General features: G+C 39.8%; 1 protein-coding gene across 1 annotated transcript in view; it reads right to left on the reverse strand.

The window, feature by feature from the left end:
• The window catches only part of foxj3 (forkhead box J3), a 78,560-nt gene that overhangs the window by 27,887 nt on the left and 25,907 nt on the right, over positions 1-24,766 (reverse strand). Inside the window, exon 2 of the mRNA XM_061043088.1 lies at positions 17,389-17,884. Within this exon, the coding sequence (XP_060899071.1) occupies positions 17,389-17,709 (321 nt within the window). The 5' untranslated portion in view covers positions 17,710-17,884. The remainder of the gene's footprint in view (positions 1-17,388; positions 17,885-24,766) is intronic.

The following is a 24,766-nucleotide window of genomic DNA, read 5'->3' on the forward strand; positions in this document are numbered from 1 at the left end:
TTTCTATGGACCCTGTGACATGCCCACCAACACAGAACATACTCCTCAGCCTCGGGGATCTGCACCGAGGCCACGGAATGTAGCACCTTCGCTGTCTATTTGTAGTGGGTGTGGGAAGGCATGTGGGATGCCACAGCATTCGCTCAGCAGTCTTAAAAAAATTTTTTTGGACACACATGCACAGGTAGAGAAAGGTAAGTTCGTTCAGGTGCAATCACTAGAAGATTTAATCCTGTAACGTGTGAGAGGGGCGGTGTGACCTTAAGGCCCTCATCAGAGCGAGTCTCTTTTGAGTGACCGGATGAAAACCTGCTGAGTGATGACAAAAGAGTGCCATTGCTGAATGAGTCTGCTTCGCATTTACTATTTTGATCATTTGAAACCAATGTAATCTCCTGTTTCACAATTCAGATCATGACAAAATCTTCCCTTTAAAAGCTCCACTATAGTGACACTAAAGTAGTATGAAAAAAATACATTAAGCCCCTATTAAAAGATTTATTTAATTCTATTTAGCACTTCTAAAGCCCTACTGACTACACTGACCCCTCCCCTACCAACACTATACTGTCAGACTCAAGAAGTCTGCTAACACACTCACCGCATAGCAAAGCTACCAAGAGAGCGAAAGAGCACACTCCAATACCAATGAAGTCAGCTGTAACGATTTTCAACTGGATTTTTTTTTAACTATCTTCAAAGGCATTTGATCTGCTCCCTTGGCATCTAGTAGTAATGTGTTGGCATGCTAGGTTTAAACCCGTAAGTCTCTGATCTTTATTCACTTGTATGTCGTTTTAATAAAACATGTTTGCTTGCCTGCCGCAGAAAAATACATGTGAAGGAGAAATCTGTCATAAATATAATAACCTGTTACTCCGTGCTAGGAGGGCTATACGTCTACGTCTATAACACACAGACTAAAAGAAATAAGCAATCCAGGAAAATCTAAATGATTGCTAACTTTTGGTATCTAGACTCAGGTCATCTTGTGTAGCACTCTGAGGTATTATAGTAATTAAAACTCAACAGGCACTTCTGCAGAAGGAGATGACACTATAGGGAAATTGTATTTTCTCCCCCTCCTTCAACAATGAACATTTGGCTAAATTAAACCCATTTTTCACAAGCAGGCTAATATAATGAGGGCAATACTTGCAAGAAAGAAATTAGCTTAATAAGCGATTACATGTGTGGACTCAAAAGGAACATGTTATCAGGAAAAGTGAGCACAATGATGGCAATAATCAGATTCTTGGAATTATTTTCTTCAGGATTTTTCAAAAGCTACAGAGGGCAATTAATGAATATTAAAGCAAGGAGGAGAGAAAACGGAGAATAAAAGCTATCAAAGTTCCCCGGCCCCAACAGGGGAGCCAATTGAGATGACAACTGAGGTCATGTGGTTTACATCCGCCTCCACAGGTGTAGTGTTTCCAGAGGCCAGCTCTATACATTCAAACTGCAGGAAAGGTAAAGAGGACAGACAGACGGGAGGCGGCAGGTACAAAACGTGCGTCATCAGTGAAAAAAAAGCATTTATTTTAGATAAATACAGATGTCTAAGGCAACACTATGCTGATAACAGCGGTAAGCCCTTTTAGATGAAGCCATCTACATATTAACCACTGTCAGATACATATTAACCACGGAAGTCAGCAAACATATAGTAAAGGCAGGAGTTGAGCTTTGCTGCACATTCTGATAATGTAGAATCATCCAGAACACCAAGTAAGCAAAGAAAGCCAACTTTATATCTGCCAAGTAATTTTGCTAAGGGTAAACCAAGGATACTGCATCCTATGGAGCTCAGACAATGCATCGAGCCCAAACAAAACCCTGCAGTCCTCTAGTGGCATATAAGAAGTTTATGAATGCTGCACCAAGGATGTTCTCTTTTCAACAGCAGCACTGGGGTTAGAGACCAAAAGCTCCAATATAAATGTTCTGAACTCAATCTCGCTCAGACGCATGCACCCATATTCCCTCCCCTGCCTGCTTTGTTGCTGCAAGGCCAACCTTGGAATGGACCTGCAGAAATTCACAGAAAGAAAAAAAAAAATTCTGCATTATTTTCGAGGTGCACTTGAGGTTACAGCCCGGGCTTGAATGCTACGTTTGAAATTTGAGCATTCCCCTTATAAATTGGGAGGCAGTCACTGCAGATTTGAAAAGCTGTGGGGGAAAAAATTACTTAATGCAACACTGAATGGCGGGTCACACTACAACAGAAGCCCTGAGCCACTCTTATGAGGCCTGTTTGAGCACAGTCCTTCAGAGAGCTATCTGTCTTTGTCTCTCTTCCTCTTTTGCCGATATTTGTGTCTCTCCCACTCTGTCTCACCCCCTCGCTCAGAGCCAAACTGCACACAGTCAAAGCGCTTTGTACAACCTCTGGTGGTGTTACACTGCAGCATGCAGAACTGAAGCATTATTACATTAAGTGGATTATTTCAGAACATCTGCGACCTTTGAAAGGGTTATCACTGGCAATGAACCAAGAAGAATTCAGGAGAAATGATGATGGAGCACAGGCCTTGTTGAAAATTGGCAGCGATAGAGTGAAAGATAATGCTGTTGAACACTAAACCGGTCAATACAACACAGCAGATAACACTGGAACAAAAAGGTTAAGACACAGCAAACTAAAATCTAGTAAGAAAAATACAAGTGCAACATTCACTGAAAGAAATCAAGAATCAGACAAGCGTTTATGCCAGGATTATCTGAGTGGTCCCAATAGTACTTTCTATAGAGGTTACTAGTCCATCCATCAAAACTTTTGCTCTTGTTAAGTGATTCAAATTGTAATATTAACAGTTTAAAATATATCAGCCCTTAAAAAAACAATTACTAAAGACATTTTTCTGTAATTTTGAGGAGAAAGTTCCCCCCTCGACCTCTGCATCGCACCAACGTAAACCCTTTGGCGCTATAGTTTAAAATGATTGTCCAGGGGAACGGTCGCATTGATTGGGTTATACATGATGTCCATGTTGCATAGTCATGCTTGTGCTCCTGCACGAGCAACAGTACCGTGAAGAAGCCCACCTGATCCAACCGTGCCAGGGCCAAGGAAGTGCACTGTGCCTGAGCACATAGAGTATGCACACTAGTATAAAAAAAACTGGACTATGGGGGTCAACGTGATTGGACACAGTAAGGATTGTCTAGTGTGAGTGCACTCTTAATTTGAGAATACCGAAACAATCTGCAATTCACACAATCTGATAAAATGATTTTCTGCTACAATTTGCAAAAACACACAATTAAATATTCATATAGGTTCTTAAAACTGGACAGAAAACAGCACTGATCCTACCTTGATTTTATAAAAGATGGACGGGTGCAGGGAGGATGAAGTCATTGGAAATGTTAAGGGGGTCATTGTAGCATCAAAGCATGGGCTTAAGTCAATCGGTCTATCTACTCACATGCACCGAGCGACTAAGGTCATCATAAGCCATATCTGCCTTAAGGAAACACAAATAATTGACAGACTCTCAAATGTGGAAAAATAACACAGAGCACATATTGTGTGCTCGGCCACCCGAGACAGACCAGGAAACTGGTGCTGTATAGACTGACAATATCAGCAGAAGAGCCTCCTTGCACAGCGCTGAAAATTGAGTGTGGTTGTTGCACTTTCTTCCTGTGCTACACAGAGCTCTTTCTCTCTCCCTTCCTCCTCCACTGCAGAGGCAGCACAAGGCCATGAAAGATTGGAGGCAAAGTGACGTCCTCCGGTTTATCCTCCCTGAAAGCCTTCGCATGCTCTCAGTTCCACATGAGGGATCTGATGAAAGCCGTTTGTCAGTATGCCACTTAATTATCAGCCAGAAGAGGAGCCTCTGATGCTATCCTCTGACAATGGCTCACAGCAGCCTGCTGACTACAGTGCCCACTAACAATGAAGAACTGACTGCAGCTACTAATGGTGACGGGGTAGTGCCAACTGTCCACTTAAGAGTTAGACAAATTAAGTAACGGCTCTGAAAGCGTTTTGTGTACTGCTTCAATGTAGATTCTCTTCTTTAAAAGGCTTAAATAGCAATAATATATTTTTTGTATTCAGATGTAAAATGTATGACTTGATATTTAGAGGACAAAATGCAAAACAAGACAAGTCCTCCTGAAAATGCTATATTGAGCAAAAAAAATACTGAGACATTTTGACCTTTTATTTGTCTGCACGTTGACACAAACATTATAGGGCTTATGCTGCTGCTCAATATGCAAGTTGCCATAAGACTGCAAATGAATAAAACAATCACATGCACTCCTTAACCTTCAGTTTTTGCATATCTTTTTGTTCTGTCTGCCGAGAAGCAAGCCGTAAATAAAGCTATAGAACACCTCGCTTTCAGTGCAGGCGGATTACCAAATATATAAAAATGTAAGTTAAAAATGGTTCTACATTGGAAACAAATGTGGTATTTGAAATGAATTAAGGTTGCAAATAAATCATGTTCACTGTCAATAAATCTGTTGACTCGTTTCTTATTTAATTAATTATTTATTTATTTGTTTGATTAAATGTAAAAAAAGACCAAGATTGAGCAAATTGAGTGAAACTGATTAATTAAGTATCTAAATTGCAGGTGATACATTTTTATTTGATAGTAACCAGCTAATATAATGAATAATAAATAAATAGTTGAAATAATCAACTAAGTAAATGTATAGGCAGAAATTACCTAAAATATTTCAGTTTTGGTTGTGGCAACAAGAAGTTATTCTGCCACCAATCAATATTCCGTATATGTATTCCGACCCCTGCTCTGTGGCCACCAAGTTTTATGGTCATACTAATAATGTTTTAGTTCTGTCCTGATGTGTCACAGTTAAGGTCTGCTGTGTTAAGCTGCATTATATCGTATATCATATATCTTTTTAAAAATGTTTAGACAGAAGTTTGAACAGCAAATCAAATGTATGCCATCAGAGGTTGGTGGACTGTGCTAAGAATTTTAGCATGAGCACCATTCATGTCCTGGAGGATATCCTCTCCCTCTGCTTCAAGTACTAGTCCCCTGAATGTTAGATGTTCAGTAGCAAAAGGTGACCATCAGCTTTTTAAAGGGTTTGAACTTAAAATCAGTTATGTGGTTCTCATACTATCAATTCTTTCCTTTTCTACATTCATCCCCAATGCAATTGACTACTACACAAGCAGGAAAAAAAAATACCATTATCCCCATTAATCTGATCAGATACCTAGCTTTCCATTTGCAAAGAACATCACTGTACAAGTCCATGACAGTCACAGGGTGATGACTCAGTGTAACCTTGGACTCCCAGCAGTAACCTATCAGCAGGGAGTAAATCCACAAAGGAATGGCATGAAGCAGCTGCTCACGTTAAATCACTGCTATACTCACACTAACAAACCCCAGAGAAAGCCTAAGGGAAGCTTCTTTTTTTTGTAATATGTATTAGATTTGATTTTCTTCTGAAAGGAATCACAGACTCACCCTACAGTCCATTAGCCAAGTTAATGCAGAGCTGCCAGACTTGCTGACCCATTAATAATACATCGCATTGGTCAAAATAGGCCAGACACCTCCGTGCACCCCTTCATCCCTCTACACGGCCACATTAATGGACTAATTCAGATGCAATTAACTGGTGGGGAAAGGCTGTGGCCTTGTGGCTGCTGGAGCACAGGCTGAAGGGCTTACAGCCAAGGCTTGGATTATAATCACTACGAGCACACACATGAACATACACACACACACAAAGCAATTTACATACTACTGGAAAGGAGCCAACATGTTTCTAGTGAAACTGAATGTAGCTTTTACCACTGAATGGACACCAGAAGACAAATGAAAAATAATGAATATCATTTACACCAGTTATCATATTTATCTCTATGAATACAGTTTATAAGAGGCTCTTGGTTAAATGCTGTTTTGCTAAAATACTATTCCACCAATTAAACCTACAATAACAGATTTTCAAGGCTATTTGGAGGTAGTGAAATTGAGCTGTGAACCTAACACTTTCTCATTATCACCAGCAAACATGTCCAGTTGATGCAAAGTCACTTCAGCATCCTGTTGCCATGATGCATTCTCTCTACGAATATAAAGCCATTATTTATCCTTCTTTAAACTCCGTCAAGGTTTACATCACCTGCCAAGAACATTTTCTAGATATTTAGCTGCTGATTTCCTGACTATGTCGTCTGTAAATTCTAAATTATAAGTTAGATGCTTCTATGGAGATAACATAAAAACATTTTTTTCAAGATTTGCCCAAGAACACAGCAGCAGCTAAATGAACCAAAACAGGATAATAATAATAATAATAATAGTAATAATAATAATAATAATAATGATAATAGGATAATTGATACCTCTGTGCTTTTCAATACCATGTTTCTAAAACGATCCCTGTCATTTTTTGATCAATAATATTGACAAGTACTAAAGCTTTAAAACACTAAAGATCATAAGTTAACCTTTAACACAAAGCTGCTGTGAGTAAAAGACAAAAGGGCACCGTCTAGATTGCACACATTCGTTGGAAATGTTTCGGTACCTGCACACTGTCTGACACCCAATATTGGGTGTGTAGGACTTGTATTTTTGTTTTTCGGGTATTGTAACAGGTTTCAACATCCTTAGATTATTTTAGTATCTTATCCATTTAAAATTCTTGTATTGTGACAACTCAACTTGAAAGTCTTAGGACAGACAGGGGACAATCAGGTGAGGGTTTTTTTATTTAAATTTTTTTAATTATAGTACTACTGTGATCTACTGTCAATTTAAAAACATAAATCAATTGTTTCATCTTTAAATATCAACAATGTAGCCTGTGAAAACTGCTCATGGTACTGCATGTGACAACGAAGTGTGAAATGCTTACGCTGCCCTACTTTGAGATTGAATTTCCTCATTTTTTGTGTGTGTGTGTATATTTGTGCTTTACAGCAAATTTCATTCAATAATGTGGCTGCTCTTAGAGAATTTGACGTTGACAAATGAGCAATTACAGGAGTGATATTCACGTGTCACATCTGTGGCCGGCATGACCTGCGATTAGCCCTACTGATGCTGAATGTGAGATGCGAGAGCTGCGCCTGTCAACATAGGCGCCTAGGCAAGCAGTGCAGCCCGCTCTGGCATGTCATCCATCACTGGTTCCACTCGGCTGCCACAGCTGTGTCACTGTCCCCCCTCTCACAGACCGCTGACCCCACTGAGGACGCAGCAGCAGGACGATCAAATATCTCTCTGGGATTACAGACAGTTATCCTGCTTCACTGACAAGTCAGAGGACATAAAAACCCTTTACTACATATCCTCTGCCATGCTGACATCTTTATCAATAGGCAGCGTTTAATGCCAGGAAGGAAAGACACATGGCTGCCGCATTCATTCAAAAAAGAGCAGGGATTGTGAAGGGCAGAGGGAGGACATTTACTGTGTTAGGCTAAAACAGGGGTGACGCAGGTTAAACTATTGCCAAAGATTGAAACAAAGATGATATGAAATTAAAACAGTCAGATGTGTTCCAAGATAATTTCTTGCCATGCAGATTACATCAACATGACATTCATCTGAGACAGTCTACTCTTTTTTTGAAATCCCCTATCAGATATGATTGACCCACAGTCTGGGTGTAAGGCAGCTTTGCTGAGCTCCCAGTCGCTCTAAGTGGATATGCAGCAGTGGGCTCTACTCCGTCAAGCTACAGACCTCTGACCCTATCAGCAGTCTCAGGTTGCTGTATACTTTTTTTAAAGATCCTTCTCCAGCCTCTGCTAATTAGTCTTGCAGCTTTCTTTTCCTTTCATTACCAAAAAGGAAACGCTGCTTGTATGCCACAGCGCTGGCAGATAAATTAGCTGCACGCTTCACAGGAGGCAACCGTTCTTCAGGGAGAGCAGGCTACCTTAATTATGAATATTATTAATTACATAAAAAAAAAAACAAGCAAGGAGAAATTAAAAATAAAAATAAATCAATCACACTTGAACATTCTAAAAGATATTTGTGAGAATTGAATCACACCTTGTTTACCTCGAACAGTTGTGAGATTTATATTTTTTAAGCAGACAGTAGCAGCAGTTGGAGGCAGCTTACATGAATTTAACAGGGCAGATTCAGTGTTAAAGGCTGATTCCAAAGACTCTGCTCTATTTATAGCATGCAGAATACATCGGCGTACCACACTCCTTTCTCTGCCTCATTGTCCAGGCGAAAAAATCAGTGCACATACAAGAGGATATGTTCAAAGGTACCATCTGTGAGTCCAATATAAACCCAGGTAGCCTGATATTCACGCTGAAATGTTATTTTGGTAATACGACTTAATTATTCACTCAGATGTTCCCTTCATGATATCAGCTTCAGACAGGAAGGGATCTTATTGTACTCCAACCAATCATTGAACCAATGCAGCCGGATGATCTGACAAGAGTAGGGCTGAGTAGATTAAGGGATACTTCACCCGTTGAAACATGAATCTGTATTGACATTGGGTCATACATGTAGTAGAAATGTGAAATAAAGTTGGTGCCTTCTTGGCCGAGAAAAGGCAGAAAGTGTGTTTTTGGCTCATGTGGATGAAAGACACCAAATCCCAGAATGCACAGCACTGCAGGCCACTCCCACTAAGGGCCTTGATTTCAGAATCAGAATCAGAAATACTTTATTATTTCCAGAGGGAAATTCGATCGTTACAGTTTCTCCAAAATATACAATATAGCAGTAGAAATATAGTAAGAAAAACATTTACAGACATATTTACTTCAACACATACGGCCATTTCCTCAACAGATTCCAAGATTTCTTCCAGAAATGATCTTGGAAATTCCTGGCAGAAAACAGACTCTATGTCTGTGTCCATAGGCAAACAGTGAGAGCACCAACACTACCAGTCCACCCCAGCTCGAGCCGGCCCGGGCTCCTCGTCTCGGCGGCCAGCAATATAGCAGCGAGACGGTTGCTGCCGACAGGCCGGTCTTGTGTCGCGGCAGCGGCCCCGACGGCCAGCGAAAAAGCTACATTGGAGAAAACATATTTCTCACAGTATTGCTAACAATAAAGTCAGAGCACGCCCTGCACAGAAAATAATCATAAAAAACATAAATATTTAACAAAATAGAAGGCAATACAGACTATGCATCCAAGTAAGTAAGTTATTTTTAAATTGAGCTTGTTAGAACAATTACTTGAAGGGCACCAGTGGCCTAGTGGTTAGTTTGCGCGCCTAATGTACGGAGGCTGTAGTCCACTAAGTGGACGGCCTGAGATAAAATCAGACCTTTGGATCCTTTATCTCATGTCATTCCCTGCTCTCTCTCTGTCCCTGATTTACGGCTCTATCCACTGTCCTGTCTATCTAATTAAAGCATAATTAAAGCATAAAAAGCCCTGATTGACTGTTTTGGATTTAAATCTTAACCCTTACAACACAAAAAGCCTCAAAAAGATGAAAGGGAGCTGATGGAATATGATGGAGTTAAAATCTTTACAGACAGTCTCAACAATACTGTGCTTATTGTACACAGCATTACACAAAGAAGACAACCAACCAAGTAGAAAAACGAAGGAGGGCAGAGGGCACTCACTGGGGAAACTAAGTTAAAATACAGAGAGAGCAGAGACCTATTTTTGTCGGAATCTTTCTCGCCACAGAAGGATGACTAAAGAGTTTCTTAGAAGCCTCAGATAGTCCTTCATCCTCCCCGTCCCCTCTGAAAAATCCAGCTAATGATTTTTCCAGTTATAAGTTGTTCTCAAATGTATTTCAAATTCCTTGCAGTTCATAACTTTAACTTTGGCACCAGGGTTGATTTTCTTGCCCAACTGAGCTTCCGGCTTCAGTTCTGTGACAAAGCAAGAACGCTGAATACTGGAGGTGATGATCTCAGTCCCCACATAAAGGGAGAGCTCTGTAAAATAAAAAAATAAAGATCCTGACCCCATCCTCGGTTATTTTGAGAATCTTAAGGTTTTGACTAACGCCAGTGAGCTAAATTTTCAGTCTATAGCGCAGTCTATATCATAACCCCTTTGCAGCTAAGACAAGGGTCAGGTCTTAACTAACCAAGAGAAAAGATAGCTCCCCCCCAAACCTGACTATGATGACAGAGATCCTGCAGCCTTTTTAGCCTCTCATATTTCTCCATAATTACAAACTGAAGGGCAGGCCTCAACAATACAACTGATTAACACTTTTTACAATGGCTTGGAGCTGTGACTAAGAACGTGTGCATGGATCAACAACCCATCATTGTCCAGTGTAATCTGCAATCAAACGATTCTTAGAGAAGAAGAAAAAAACGTGGCGGCACAAGTGGTGTGTCCCCATCTGTGAGTCAGGTATTGACTTCATCACATCTCATTATCACGGAGGAGGAAGTTCGCTGAATCAATTGATGACCATGGTCATGAGCTTTTACAACTGGCTGCTGCATCGCACATCTCTCTGAGCAAAGAGAGCAGCTGGGAGGAAGCTGCTAAGGGTTAATGGCTGTTTAAGATGATAACAGAAGTCATATATATAGGGGATGAACTGTTAAGCAGTGGCTATGACTGTCAAAAGAAAGCTACAGTTTCAAGTAAAATTGAAGCCCACATCTCTACACAGGCCTGCAGGCCACAAGAGGAAGCGATAGAAGCCTAGGGCCTTTTATGTTCTGCACTGCAGTCAGCACTTCACTCGGCGGAGTGTGGGGACAGCAGCTCCTGCCAAAATGTATCCGTGCCAAGGCCTGCCAGCCTGCTCTCTCCACCCACTCTTAGGGCCAGAGCGTGAGCGGTGGGGCGCTAGTAGGCGGGCGCAAGGTGAGGCTGGTGGGCGGGTGGCCAGGCTGGAGCTTCCTGACACGGGAACCCGCCTCACAGCAGGATCAAACTGGCTGCCGAGTGAATCACTACCCCTCCCACCACCTGACAAAGTGAGTGTCGGGCCAGCACACAGCCACTTCTACTGTCTCTACAATTAAGAGGAATCCAGCTTCTTCTTTTTTTTTTAAGTAGCAAACATCCACCTCACCACTGATCACACTACACCTCAGCCAAGGTTCATAAGACACTGGAGAAATGAATGACCTTTGTAAAAAGGATTATGTCAGGTTGGTGTTTGGGTTATAAAAGAAAAAGAGTAGTGCTCTAAATATGCATCAGTGCTGTTGAGAAACACAGTAACAGCAAAGTGCTTAAAATTTAAATTCTTGCTCCACTGTGTAATGATGATACAGGCTGAGAAAGTAGATGAAGGTATCAGAGAGCCTAGCACCGAAGCAATTTTACACTTTCAGATTTCAGGCCCTGCAAACCTAAGCTTGAGGTGGGAGATAGGGGCAGAAGACGCAAATTCCTCATACCTGACCAATCTTATTCAAATAAGCAACAGGAGCAGGGATTTTCTGAGCTGTGGCTAGTCACCAGTCAGAGGCAGGAACATTATCTCCAGAGTAAATAATGTCCTGGAGGACCAGTAGCTACCCAAATCGCTTCTTAAAAAATAGAAAACTGCTCCGGGCTGCTATTATTAAGCCTCAGATCCAATGGGAAGTTGAACCTTTGATCTGTTTAGGGTACCGTGTATTTGCATTTTATAATGAGATCAAAGCAAGGTCCAGGGCCCCTGTAGAAGGCAGCTCTGTGCCCCATCTCTGCACACCGGACGATTTACAGACCAAAGCTATATTTCCCTGTTAACAAGACCATGGAAGAGCTATGGGCCTGAGTGAAAAAGCAGAGGGAGAAGAGATGTTTGTTAGGCAATCAACAGCAACCTACATTCTCTCGCAGCTAATTTGCTCTCCTGTACACAGGTGTGGACCAGATAAAAAAATAAAATCATGCCAGTAGCAACAATCTCCTCAACAGTTAAAGTTCAAGAGCAAACATTTCAAGCATTTTTCAACTGGTTGAGAATTGCTCCAGATTTTCTTTGGCATTCTTCACCTGGAAGAAATGCAGAGGGGAATTTACACACTTTGCCTGAAGTGAGCCCACCAGGAGCCGGGAGAAGGTTTGAGACGAGCAAGGAGGTCAACATTTGAGAGAGTATGTGGAGTCTCTATTCAATACCTTTGCTGACATGAAAAAAAGAAAGAAAATGTACCAGAAAATAAATCTCTCACACTGTCACTCCGTCTTTGGCAGAACTGCAATAAAAAGAGACTCATCCGAGGTGAATCTGGAAAAAGGACTGCAAACAGTCAATGTAGATTAATTAGAAGTCTTTTTTCTTAAATTAGTCCATCCTCTACAAAGGTGTTACTGTAGCAACAGCTGACATCTTAGAGATTTTTTTGACATATAATTAAGCATTCATTTGAATATGTCATTTTCAATTTCACAAGTTCAAATGACACATTCTCACCAAACTGCACTGACTTCTAAGTCTTGTAATAATACAAATAATACCGACACAGTTATCATTTTTACACGGGCTTTCCATTATTCTATGATCCAATTTAGCTTTAAAACACCAAGCAATACTCACCAACAGAGCAACACATGTACTAACTTACACGAAATCCAAAACCTTTATGGTTTGTTCAGCCTGCTAGCTAGTCTCTTCAATCCAAGTGCCCATGCATGTTGTATGCAGGTAGAGGTTGACTGGGGGAATACCCTCCTCTGCAGCTGTCTTTTCGAAGTGTATAGAAGCTATGCCTTTGCAAATCATTCATGTAGCAAGTTCCCCACAAACAGTTGAAGCAAAAGTGAGAAAGCGCCGATTCGTCATTCTTGACACGCAAGTACACATACAATAAGAGATGGAGAAGAATTGAGAAGTCATGACAACAGCCTATTCTAGTCTCTGAATTACTAATTACACAAATCAACTGCATCTTTAACTCCTTTCTTTGAGAATAAATGCATAAAGCTCCTAGTATCCAACGTGTCTAACAATGAGGTATAGTAAGTCTCATCTCAACTGGTCATCAAATAAAGATTGAGAATCAACTGGGCAAACTCAAGTTACCTGGGATGACTTTCAAATAAGCACAGAGTATGATCTATGACAAATAAGTCATACAATGCGTTTTAAAACAATGCTATCTCTATTATATTAATAATCAATAGAATCAAAAGTTCCAATGCTTTTAATAAAATACTGATCTTCTGTTATAATCTAATCAAAAAATGCCAGGACCAGAAGGTAGAGAGTACTGTCTAAATTGCATACATTGGCAACATTACAAATGTATTAGTGCAGAAATTTGCCAGCAAAGTTTTGTAATTAAAAATAAAAAACTACTCAACATTAGGACAAGGACTTCTATATTTGCTGTTGTGGAAAGGATTTTATATAATTAGATTTTTTTCTACTATGATGTCAAAGTTTAAAATTCTGGTTTCTTGACATCTCTATAAAAGGTACGTATAGAAACATTATACAGCATTATGTAAAAAAAAGAAAAGCAAGCAAAACTCAATACTGATCTTGGAAATATGTGTATAGGAGTGTTGCTATAAGAAATAACAGAAAGGAATCTGTCTTTCTTGCCATACAACGAACAGAAGGACACAGAAGCTACAGTATACAAGCTGAGTCGCACAAAAGACTGCTTAGACAAACCTGCACAGTATGAATACCTCAGAGCTGGAGAGGTTTAAAAAATAAAAATATAAAATAAAAAGCACCGTCTAATGGCTTGCTCATGGATGCCAAACACACATTCTGCACTCTTGAAGGCAGCGTTCACATTTTTTTTGACCTTGATGAATTATCTGTTTTTATTGACAGCACTTATTGATATTTCTTAAAAGCGCAGGCTAATGGAGTTCTATTGAGATGACTAAATGAGTTGCTGGTGCCCAGATTAGCCTGGCCTCCTCTCGCCGGCACAGCTTGCATTATCATACAGAGCAGACGCATGCGTGCTCTGAGTCCCAAATTCCTGCAACTGACATCTCCAGGGGAACAGAGGAGCGATGACTACATCCGACCTACATTCACCCCACCCAGGCAAGCTCTCTTCCAACTAATTACACACACAAACATGCATACTCAGCCACACTATAGATGGATTTACGGCATATTAATACTCACAGTAGAGGGAAATCTTTACTACTTCATGCATTTTACAGAATAACACAATTTCAGTGAGGTGTAGGTCATGCTACTTTACATTTCCAAATACACATCTCTGAAAAACTCTTACAACTGAACATGCTCCTGGTGACCTCCTGAAGATTGGGAGAGAGACGTTTCCCAGGCGCTTGCACAGGCTTAGATGGAAATATCATTTGTGTGATGGGTTGTGAAAATGCTCCAAGCACAAAAACATTAAGAACAAACCTAAGGCTACTGGAGCTCGTTCAAATACCCTGGGCATGGAAACAGCACTCTTGGAGTCCTATCACATGTCTTATGCAATGAACAGATTGTATACTTATATACACATTGTCTCAGGTGTTTGGATTCTCAGTATTAAAAAAACTGTGACAGGGAAAACACCCTGTTAACAAGAACTGAGAAAGGATCGTGACGCAGGCTCTAGCCTATGAGCACATCTTCAAACCACTTTTTTTTAGTGTTTCCTGTGCTGTACAGCATCCTGGTTAGAGTGATGTGGTTCTTCACACTTTTAAATGTGAGGGGTATTTCGACAGTTGCAGCCCACATTCAGGCCAGAATCTGTAGATCTGTGCAATCGTCACTAAACCAGAAACTGCTTGAAGAGCGTCAGTCTCCTCCAACGCTGACTGAATCAGTAACTTATACTGATACACAAGACATCATCTCAGTAATGTAAAATCTACATTATGTTTCTCACTTTAAAAAAAACCTCATCCACCTCGACATGTAATGTTTTCCTGTTTGTTTTTTTCTATAGTAAAAAAAGAAGAAATATTTTGAACACAAACACAATAAATCTGTTCTAATTTAATATTTGGTCAAAGCCTGTTGGTCCACTTAATCAGAGCCTCATCAAACGTTATTAGTGTATAAACATATTAAACAAAATGCATTATAACTCTGGACTGACTCGCTGAGTGGATTATTTAAGTGAATTTTAAAGACACCAACCTTTACATTAAGTTCACACCATTTTTTTTAAAAACATGTCTTCAGTAACCTTGTACCTATATTTCATTAATTGTCATCTGTATTTTTATGATGCCACCTTAGTTCATGCTTTACACACAAAAAACATGTTTAATGTGACCTTCAACTTCAACTTCAGTTTTGTTTTATGGCGCAATAATGTGAATTTAAAGAAAACTTCTTGTATGATGTCATACTGCTTGAAAGTCAAATATAGGAAATCTGCCTTAGTCAGTTCATCCAAAAGAGGAATAAACCCACTACTGGTTAGCTATCAATAATACTGCAGACAAACAGTAGATCAGCTGCATTTTCAAAACAGCTCCTGACAATTTGGATTTCATAAAGTTTCCAAATCGTTTTATAACATCTATTTCTAACTTTGAGGCATTTAATACAAGGTTTTATTGCATAACAATGGCATAAAGGATTACTTTACAAAGATCAGCAGCTGATTGACCTTCATGATTAAGCTGCATTTGACAACAAAAGGACCAAAAGCTTGGCACACATTAGGGAAGCTTATAAGTGGATTAATATCATCATCGGTCTACAGTGGGAATGTGACTTAGCAGGTAGGGAAAAGCCTTAACACTGCCAGCATTACAAGTGTAACTCCCACTGAGGCCACCCTATCTTAAATGTATAAAAAGTGTTTGCATTCAAATGTTCCAAAAGAAGGTGTCAACTAAATGTAATGTCTTATCAACAGTTATTTTAGTTGGTCAAACTCCACGACACACCATAATATCAGAGCTAAAGTCTGTGTAATATTTCAACAAGTTTAACCCACCTACATTTTCTTTTAATAAAAGCTACAATCTCAACAAAAACGATATATTAACACAATCTAAATGGATACAGACAGTTCATTATGTGCTACATACTCTGCAACCGGATCTGGTAACCTTTATAACGCAGTAACAAAGGAGAATGGAAAACACTACTGCAACCTTGAACCAATGTCTGGAGAGAATTGCTAGTATGCATTAAATGGTTAAATTCAATGGTAAAGATGGAAGGCTGTATACAAAATATAGAGGTGACCTCCCTACTGAATGAGAATGACTGTTACTGAATACAGGAATGCATGCAGACTGACTGACAGCACATATGCTGTTATGTTGCTGACAGTTAAATAAGGAATGTTGAAGGTAAAAGAGAAAATATGGGTTGCAGAATAAAACAATTAATCTCCTCACAAAAGGCATTGCCACTTACTCTGAAAATCATTCATTTACAGTAACACATGCCTTCTCATCTCTTCTTCACATACACACGAGAACACACACACCTCCATCCACCCAACGCCAGATCTTGTCGCCCCAGGAAATGGGCTTCATACATCTTGTCTGACTGCAATAAAGCAGTGCCTAAGATTCTATTTCCAATAAACGTTGACTGATTGGAAAACTCATTCTAATATCAATTTCCATCTGGGCCCTTTAAAAGGCAATCAGCATAGCTTCATCTCGGTATATCATGGGCTCCTTGAGATGATGACACAGCAGCACTGGCTCTCTCCTTCTGCATAATGGCCTTCTCCTATCAAGGCATCTGCAATGAATAATACCACCCATGAATAGGCTATTTAGTCTGTGTTCGCACAGATAGGGGCCACTTCTCTGAATATTAATCCAGGGTTTTACACTTCGTATGGTTCTCTCAGGGCTGCACCATTTTTCACTCACTGGAGTAAGGCACTTAGTGTGATTTGGCACACTCATAGTTTCTCTAAGCTTCCACAGAAGTGACGAGGGTGATTACCAATGGCTTCTAACTCAGTTTGAGCCACCCAACATACACAAAAACACTGAGTCATTTTGAAGACTATGTAATTACATTTTTCTTTTTACAAATGCTGTCGATAGTTTACAAAAGAGAGAATGCTCCGCAAGAATTTATATGAACAAAAAACTGATTAAAGTTACTGTATATCGCCTTGCAGAAACCCAAAGATCTCAGAGAAGAAGACTTACTATAAACAGAAAGCATCAATTTCATCATCATGGTGTTCATTTTTTCTGTTGTCTAAAAATGAGAGATGCCCCATTACTGTCACCAATACAAATAATGATGTGTATTACACCAGTGCATCAGTATCTTCCTCTAATATGCATTCATCTGAGACTATGATTTATTAACCTACCCTCAGTGCTAGCAGATAATGTAATGTAACACAAAGCTTGCAAAATGTCAGAAATCCGTGTTTTCTACTGATAGTTTTTTTTTTAAATCATGCTAGTTACAGAGGGATACTCAGTATCAGCTGATACTACAGTCTTTGGTATGGAAATCAGTGTTGGTATTGGAACATCGCCATATAAAAAAAGGCAGAAGGTCTTTTTTACCCACCTTCCAGCCGCTGCCCGCCTCCCTGTAGTAGGGAAAGTTATCACAGATCCACTGGTAGATCTCGCTCAGAGTCATCTTCTTCTTTGGGGAGCTGTTGATAGCAAACGTGATAAGGCTGGCGTAGCTGTATGGAGGCTTGCCGTCCTTGTGCTGCTGCACCTCCTCCTGGTCCAGCGTGGTGTTAGCATCCAGTAGGGCACTCTTCTTGCCCATGCCTGGCCCATGGGCATTCTGGGCATCTGCCTTGCGGATGGCCGCCTGCATGGTCAGCTGAGGAAGCCAGTCCATGGAGGTGAGGCTGCTCTCCAGCTCCGACGTCATGGTGACGGCAGGCTGGGCAGGAAAGGGGTGGGGAAAAGGTGGAGGTGGTGTTGGGTGCAGTTGGTGCTCTGCACCGGAAGGAGAGTGGACCAGGTGCGGAATAACAAGCGGGGCAGATGACAGGTTGAGTTTGAAGTCTCGCTTAGCTCAAGACATCCGCTTCTGTAGGTCGACTCTGGAGAAACAGGAAACAGAAATGCTTTTATTAGTTAACTGCTCTTTGCTACACGGAGCAACTAAACATTGGAGATAAAATATTATGCATATCAGCAGTACAGCAGAGAATGAAAAGAAATTGAAGCGAAGAAGCAGCTCTAAACAGTTTGCCCTACATCAAAAACCAAGCATCTCTGTAAAGTATGCATATATATTTCGCTGTGCAGGAGATCAATCCCACCACTTTCTCCACCACTTGCTGCTCTCAAAGCTGACTCATAGCTGGGACTCCATCTGCACACAGAGGGAGTAAATGCCAGGCAATTGTTTTCACAACTGCCAGCCAAATGGGGGAATGGCTCAGGAGGAATTCCGACTCTCTTGAGGGTAGTAAACCCCCTCTCCTTCCTTCTTTGCCTGCCAGCTTTCCTGCCTCCTCCCCTTCCTCCCCCCAAATGGAGCCTCTGCCGTAAACAAGCCAGCCAGTGTCGTTTTGCAAAACGTCCACGGCTGCTCTGTGAGAGTCGGCCATGCTACCCAGAGTGCCGCCCACAACAGCCTGCCTCTCTCTGTCCCTCTCAGCACACTGTCCTCCTGGTCTTAAAATAGAGGGGCAAAGTAGAAAGGCATAAAGTTACACACGTAGGTGAACTCAGGCATTTGTAGAGAAGAAAAAAAACTGAGCAGGATGACATTGCAATCTGGCTGAGAGGAAAAAAAGGGGAACACTAAAGAGAAAGAGAAATCCATACAAGTTGTGGTATTTTTCTCTTTAATAAGAATGCTTGCACGAGTGTGTACTTTTGTGTTTGTGTGTGTTTGAGCATGTGTGGCTTTGAGTGTGCACTCAAATTGTCAGGCAGGTCTTGAAAGTCCTCAATGTCTCAAATACAGTGTCGTTTAAAAAGGTTGATATATGGAATCTTACTCAATTGTCTTTTACATATGAACCAGTTGCTTTTTATCTGTGGTTCAAACTTGTATTTTACCTCAATAAAATAGATCAAAAATGGAATATCTACCTTACTTCTTAGTGATTAAAAAAAGAAGGTTGTTTCAGAATAAAAATAAAACATATTTATAGAAGTTTGCTGTCAGGAAAAATAATGAATTCCTAAATTGGGCAATCTCCTTTGGCGCCAGTCGGCCATAAGCAGTTTGTGGTTGTCCCTTTCAATTGATCTCACACAGCAGGGGTTAGCTGGTGCCCAGCTGCCAATTCAATATCTGCTATCAGTGTAGACAGGCAGAGACAGATGATGAAGGCAAATTTTCATACATCCAGACATAATACACAAAATTGGATAAACCAAATTGAGTCCGGGGAGATCATTAATGCGCACTGGTTTTAAATAATTCTTTATAATCACTTAGAAATTAAAGATATATTGTTTTGTTTAAAGTACCTTTGGATACTAAGTGATACCGAACATCAAACATCCTTTGGTTATCAAAAGATTTTCTCTTTAGGCTTAAAAAGGTTGCTCTGATGGAGAACAGCATCTGTGTTGTTCACCTTTAATTCATGCCAGGAATAACGTTTTTACAAAAAGGTAACACTAAAAGTCTGAATCTACTTCAACATCTCCTACAGCAGATACCAATGTCTTGTTAATTTGTACATTTCAAACCTTCATATTTTCATCAAAGTGTTCACTATTAATCAACTAAGGGCTAAACCCAAAGCTGTGGAAAGGGCAATAGCAACAACATTAAAGCAGCATTTATAGCCATATAGCAAACTAGTAAGCTCAAAAGGTGGACAACATCAAAGAAAGGCTATGCTGTAGGGTGATGTGAGTTTTTATGATGTGAAAACTTGTCATCTTTGAAATCTTTTTAAAATGACAGAAAACAAGCTGCCCACAACTGTTCTAGCTCAACGAGACAAAAAACAATGATTTACAGCCATATTTCAAGCTTTTGATACTTAATGATGGGTTTCAGTTAGTGTTTCACTTTAGTCTGTTTGCCTGTAAAAAGAGAATGTTGAATGTGTTTTTTATTCTTCCTTTATTAAAATTTGCACCATGTTTGTTCACAGGTTGGAGTCCTTGATGAAAAGGCTTTGATGTAACACTGCAGTCACGAGCAGACTAAAAGATGAGTCCACTTGCTGTCTGAATACTGACAGGTGAGTCAGCCTACTGTTAGAGAACCGTTCCTCATCACCGAAAAGACAAACGAGTACATTTCTCCACCCTGTAATTGAAATAAAGGTGACTCACAAGCTGCTAATGACAGTCATTTTCCCCTTTAAAAATGTGACCTATTTGAATATAAATCTACATATTAACTTAGAGGACCTAAACACTTTATTAGTGTACACCCTTTTAATTCCTGCTCCATGCTTATCAGACATAGATTTTTAGCAAATGTCACACCTTCAAAACAACTTCAACCTGTGCAATTTCCACTGTGAAATGTTTTAGACTGTAGATCCGACCTTAGATGAATTCATTACTTATCATGTTTCATATCCAGCCAAAACACTTTTGATACACGTTTAAGTTTATCATATAATATACAAACATTTATTTGAACCTTTACAGCAGCAAATGCATAAAGATGTGATTACAGGTAGGAATTGCAGGGTTACTCATGTTACAATACGATACAATACAATCATATATTGTATTGTATTCTGCAGTAATAGATATATTTCAGGACAATCATATAAGGGATGCAGTACTCGATTAATCGAGTATTCTATCGAATAATTAAAAAAAGGGATATTCCTTGCTAAGCTATTTTTTTCATAGAGACAAGTCTCTTAATAATTGAACAACTAATTTTGAAAATCAATATGCTTTTCTTGCTTTCTGTTCACCTAATGAAGGATTCTTATTTTAACTTATAAATAGGCTTAAATAAATGTCATACTGTTAGGTAATTAGATTGGCTAATGTACATTTATTTATTATGTTGAAGGGATGCCCGACACATGCTAACCCTTCTAACTGAAATCTAAATGAAATAGCACGAGCAGCAATGTAATTAGTAGATATAATTAGTTGTGATAGTAAGGGTGAATAAATTATTATCCTTTTTGTGTATGCACACAAACTTCATGCCACCCCTGCATAAATCAAGGCCCTGGTTGGGCCACCCTAGTCAAAAATGTCTGGATTCTGCCCTGCTTGTTAAACTAATGCGCTTGCAAGAACATTATGATACTTTAGCCAGCAGCAGGACAGAGGGTTATGTTAATGCAACAGAGGAGGCAATAAGGGAAGGACAGGGACTCAACTTTCACCCTAAGAAAAATCAGACAACTTTCTGAGGATCACAATCTCTCCTTCATCGATCTCAGCTACGATGACCGACACTGCTTCTGCTGAGAGAGTAACTGTTTGGTGACTGTAACTGTCAATTAACATATGTATTAAAAGTTGACGGGTGAAGAATAGCTTTCTCTGTGTTGTACATTTTTCAGAGAATTATCTTTAAAAGAAGTCAATAGAATATGGTAAGAGAAGTTGTAACAGGTAAGAGGCTCAGCTTAATTCAGATCCTGGCGCCGGGTCTGATACAAACCATAAAGGATTTGTGTCAGTCAGTGTGCTTGTGCCAAAGACAGAATCTGAACCTGGGTATGGGAACACACAAGCAGAGCATAGGCATTGCTCAGGCTTTAAAGACGCTGCTGCAATAGAAACAACTGAACAAAAAATGTGTATTGCATGCCTTTCTTTGGGACAGGTGGGAGGTTGCATTGGGTTGTCAGCTGTACAGATATAAGCATCCGTGCGAAACACAGTGCGCTGTAAACTAATTCAAAGCCTTGAGGAAAACTATTTGCCTTATCTCTATATCTCAATGATTTGTGGTACTGATGTTAATGTTTCTATTCTTTCTGAGCCCCCACGCTCAGCATGAATAAGGGCTGAAGCTAGCAGCAGAGATGAACAAACAGGCAGAGCCTTCTGGTGACGGCTGGAGGTGAGCTGACAGAGACAGAGGTTGATGAAAGGAGCTCCGCCTGCTACACGGAGATGTATGCCATTTGACCCTTTACGCTAATGATCCAGCTGCTACATAATCTGTCGGGCCATGTCGGTGTCTTAATTAGAGAACCTTTGGCTGTGGCAGGAATGATGAAGCACGACACAAGCAGGCAGTAAGGCGGCCCTCCTGCTGCCTTCATTACCCTTCCGGGGCTGTGGGACAGTCAGAGCGGGGACAAGCCCCAGCGTGCTGCTGTGTCAGGGAGCACTGTCTGACTCTGAGTATGTTCATCAATGGGTCTGGGGGTAGGAGGAAGAGGAGGCTGGAAAGACTAGAAGAAGAGTTATCAGGGGCTTTGGAGCTGTGGGGGAGGGTGTGAAGGGCATCATGATGCTGGCATCTGGCCTGGCAGAGAGCAGGAAAATGCAATAGAGTCTGCATTGAAGAAGTCAGAGAGTTGAGGCACTATGATTACAAGCCCCGGGGAACCAAACTGCATTCACACAAACCGAGCCGCTTTGATCTGTCACAAGGAAAATAGGGTCTGTCACTGTCACAGCAGCAAAAAAGAAAACTTCTTTCTCTCTCTCTCTCTCTCGGCTTTAATTTGTTTTTAGCACTGAGAGTTTTTTCAAAAGCTCAGAGGGAGAAATGGACGGTCAAATTCATTCTCTAATCAACGCTCAAAATTTCTTTATCCTCCAGGGATTAATGGCAGATTTAGTTCTGAATGAGAAATTGAAAGGGTTTTTGAAACATCTTAATTTTCCAAGTTCTTGACAGGACTTATCAACATTGCTGCCGCCAACAGAGCACTGACAGCAAATCAGTGATTGTGTTTTGTGTCTCAGCTACTGAGTCTGAAGTGGCTCAATCAAACTGACAGCGGGCTTATTGTACATGTGCCAGGCCCTCTTTTATTCAGGAGTCTGCAATGAGGCAACTAGCTGAGTAACAACCAGGGATTACTCCACACAACACAGCAGATTACGTCAACTGCATCATGTTCGGCAAGTACAAACCGATTGAGAGTTCTGGCCAAAGCAACTGCGTCATAAAATCTCTCCTCTTCCCCATTCATACTACTGCAAAATTCATGTGTGTACTAAGTAAACACTTGAAAATGTTACTACCCCAAAGCATGACCCACCCAGGAAGAAGATAATATTTCAAGCATTATATTGTTAAAATGAATGGCACTAAACTGTCTTCATATTTTTTACATGACAATAATAACCACCTTTTTCCATTTAAGTTCTTGTTTAGAAAGAACCGATGTTTTATGAATGTGCATAGGTTTGTCCTTTTTTTGCCTCAATCATTTAAATATTGTCATTTGGAAAAACATCTAAAACCTGGGATATCTCAAGGTTTTTTGCCTCATTCCTGATCTTACTCTTTTTATATTGTGTTTATGGTAAGTCCCATCCTAACATATTTATTAGATGCTGGTTAAACTTGTCTTTAACAGCTGAAGTCTACTTTATCAGACAAATTATTTACATGTATAATTTTTCACAATATGTTTTCCGAGTGTTTGTGAATCTGTGTTTTCGCATTAACTGGCACAAGAGTCACGTAGAGGTTTAAGGTGATATCCGAGGGGTAAAATATTCAATATGATAATGTTTTTCCTCAATTAATATCTCTTGAATAATCCTATAATAATACTAAAAGGGCACTTTAAAGAGCAAAGGCCTACACAGTCATCTGAGCTGTGCATTTATTTTCTATTACATGAGATTCTTAACATTCATGTAAGCGAGTCTGATGTTGCTTAGATACCAGAGTTACAGTTAGAACAGTTCAATTGCTTGTTCGTAAAACAGATCCATATGGTCTAAAGTTACCTGTTTGTAAGTGGGATCAGGACGTTGGACAAAATGGAAAAGGTTCTTCCCTGACCCTTGCTACACCTTTTCACCAAGTTTCATAAAAATTGTATGGCTTGTTTTCCAGTAGTCCTGCTGACAAACACACAGTGAAAACATAACCGCCTTGGTGAAAGTGAAAATTGTATCATGTCAAATTCCCAAATGGAGAGAATGTTTCAATACCTCACATCTAGCTCGATGTTACTGAAGTCAAACATCTAAACTTGAGCGATTTATATTCCTTACTGTTTTAATATATTGGTTAAAATTAATATTTTAACCAATATTAATTACTTAGAAATACATTCAATTAAAAACAATGATCATGACTTTCACTGTTTCATGAGGTTCAAATAGGTAAGTTCTGTTAATGTTGTTAATGTTAAGCATCGATAAGGGATTGTTGTATTTTTTTGATTTGTTGGCTGGTCCCTTTTTTTTTGGATGGTGTCAACATCTTGCATTCTTGCACTTCCATGAAAATCCTATATTATTTTTTAGAATAGCATATCATTAACTTTAAACACAGAGAGCGGTTGGATGTTTCTGTTTTCACTATTGACAAAAAGGCAATGCGCATCTAGATTTGTATTTTGTTGTAAATATTATTGCATGTATTATTTGTGACTTCTCTCAGCTGTAACCCAAAAAAGTCAATATTCACCCTAAACATATAGCACACAAGCACTACACAATTTGAACCGACTAACTTGGTGTTCTTAGATAAACCTAGTGTGTAAAATAAATACAATAAGTGTGTACACATGGTAACAGTCTGATACTTTATGGTAAATAGTTAGAGTATCAAACTCTATGAGTATAGTATAAAATTAATTACTATGAATATAAGAAACACTCCAATACAGATTCTTGTAAACAGAAAATATCAGCATACTGATTTCAACCAGGAAGAAAGAACTCAATCAGAGAACTCCGTATGCAAGCACTATAAGCCAAGTGCAAAATAAAATCAAAATAAGCAATTGATGACGCAGCAGATCAGCCAAAGTTTGTCATAGTAAATGAAGAACAATAGAAAGTAAAACTCTCAATTGACTTTTAATGTTTAAATGAGAGAC

The sequence above is a fragment of the Labrus mixtus genome, chromosome 7 (genome assembly GCF_963584025.1).
Source record: "Labrus mixtus chromosome 7, fLabMix1.1, whole genome shotgun sequence".
In the NCBI taxonomy this organism is placed as follows: Eukaryota; Metazoa; Chordata; class Actinopteri; order Labriformes; family Labridae; genus Labrus; species Labrus mixtus.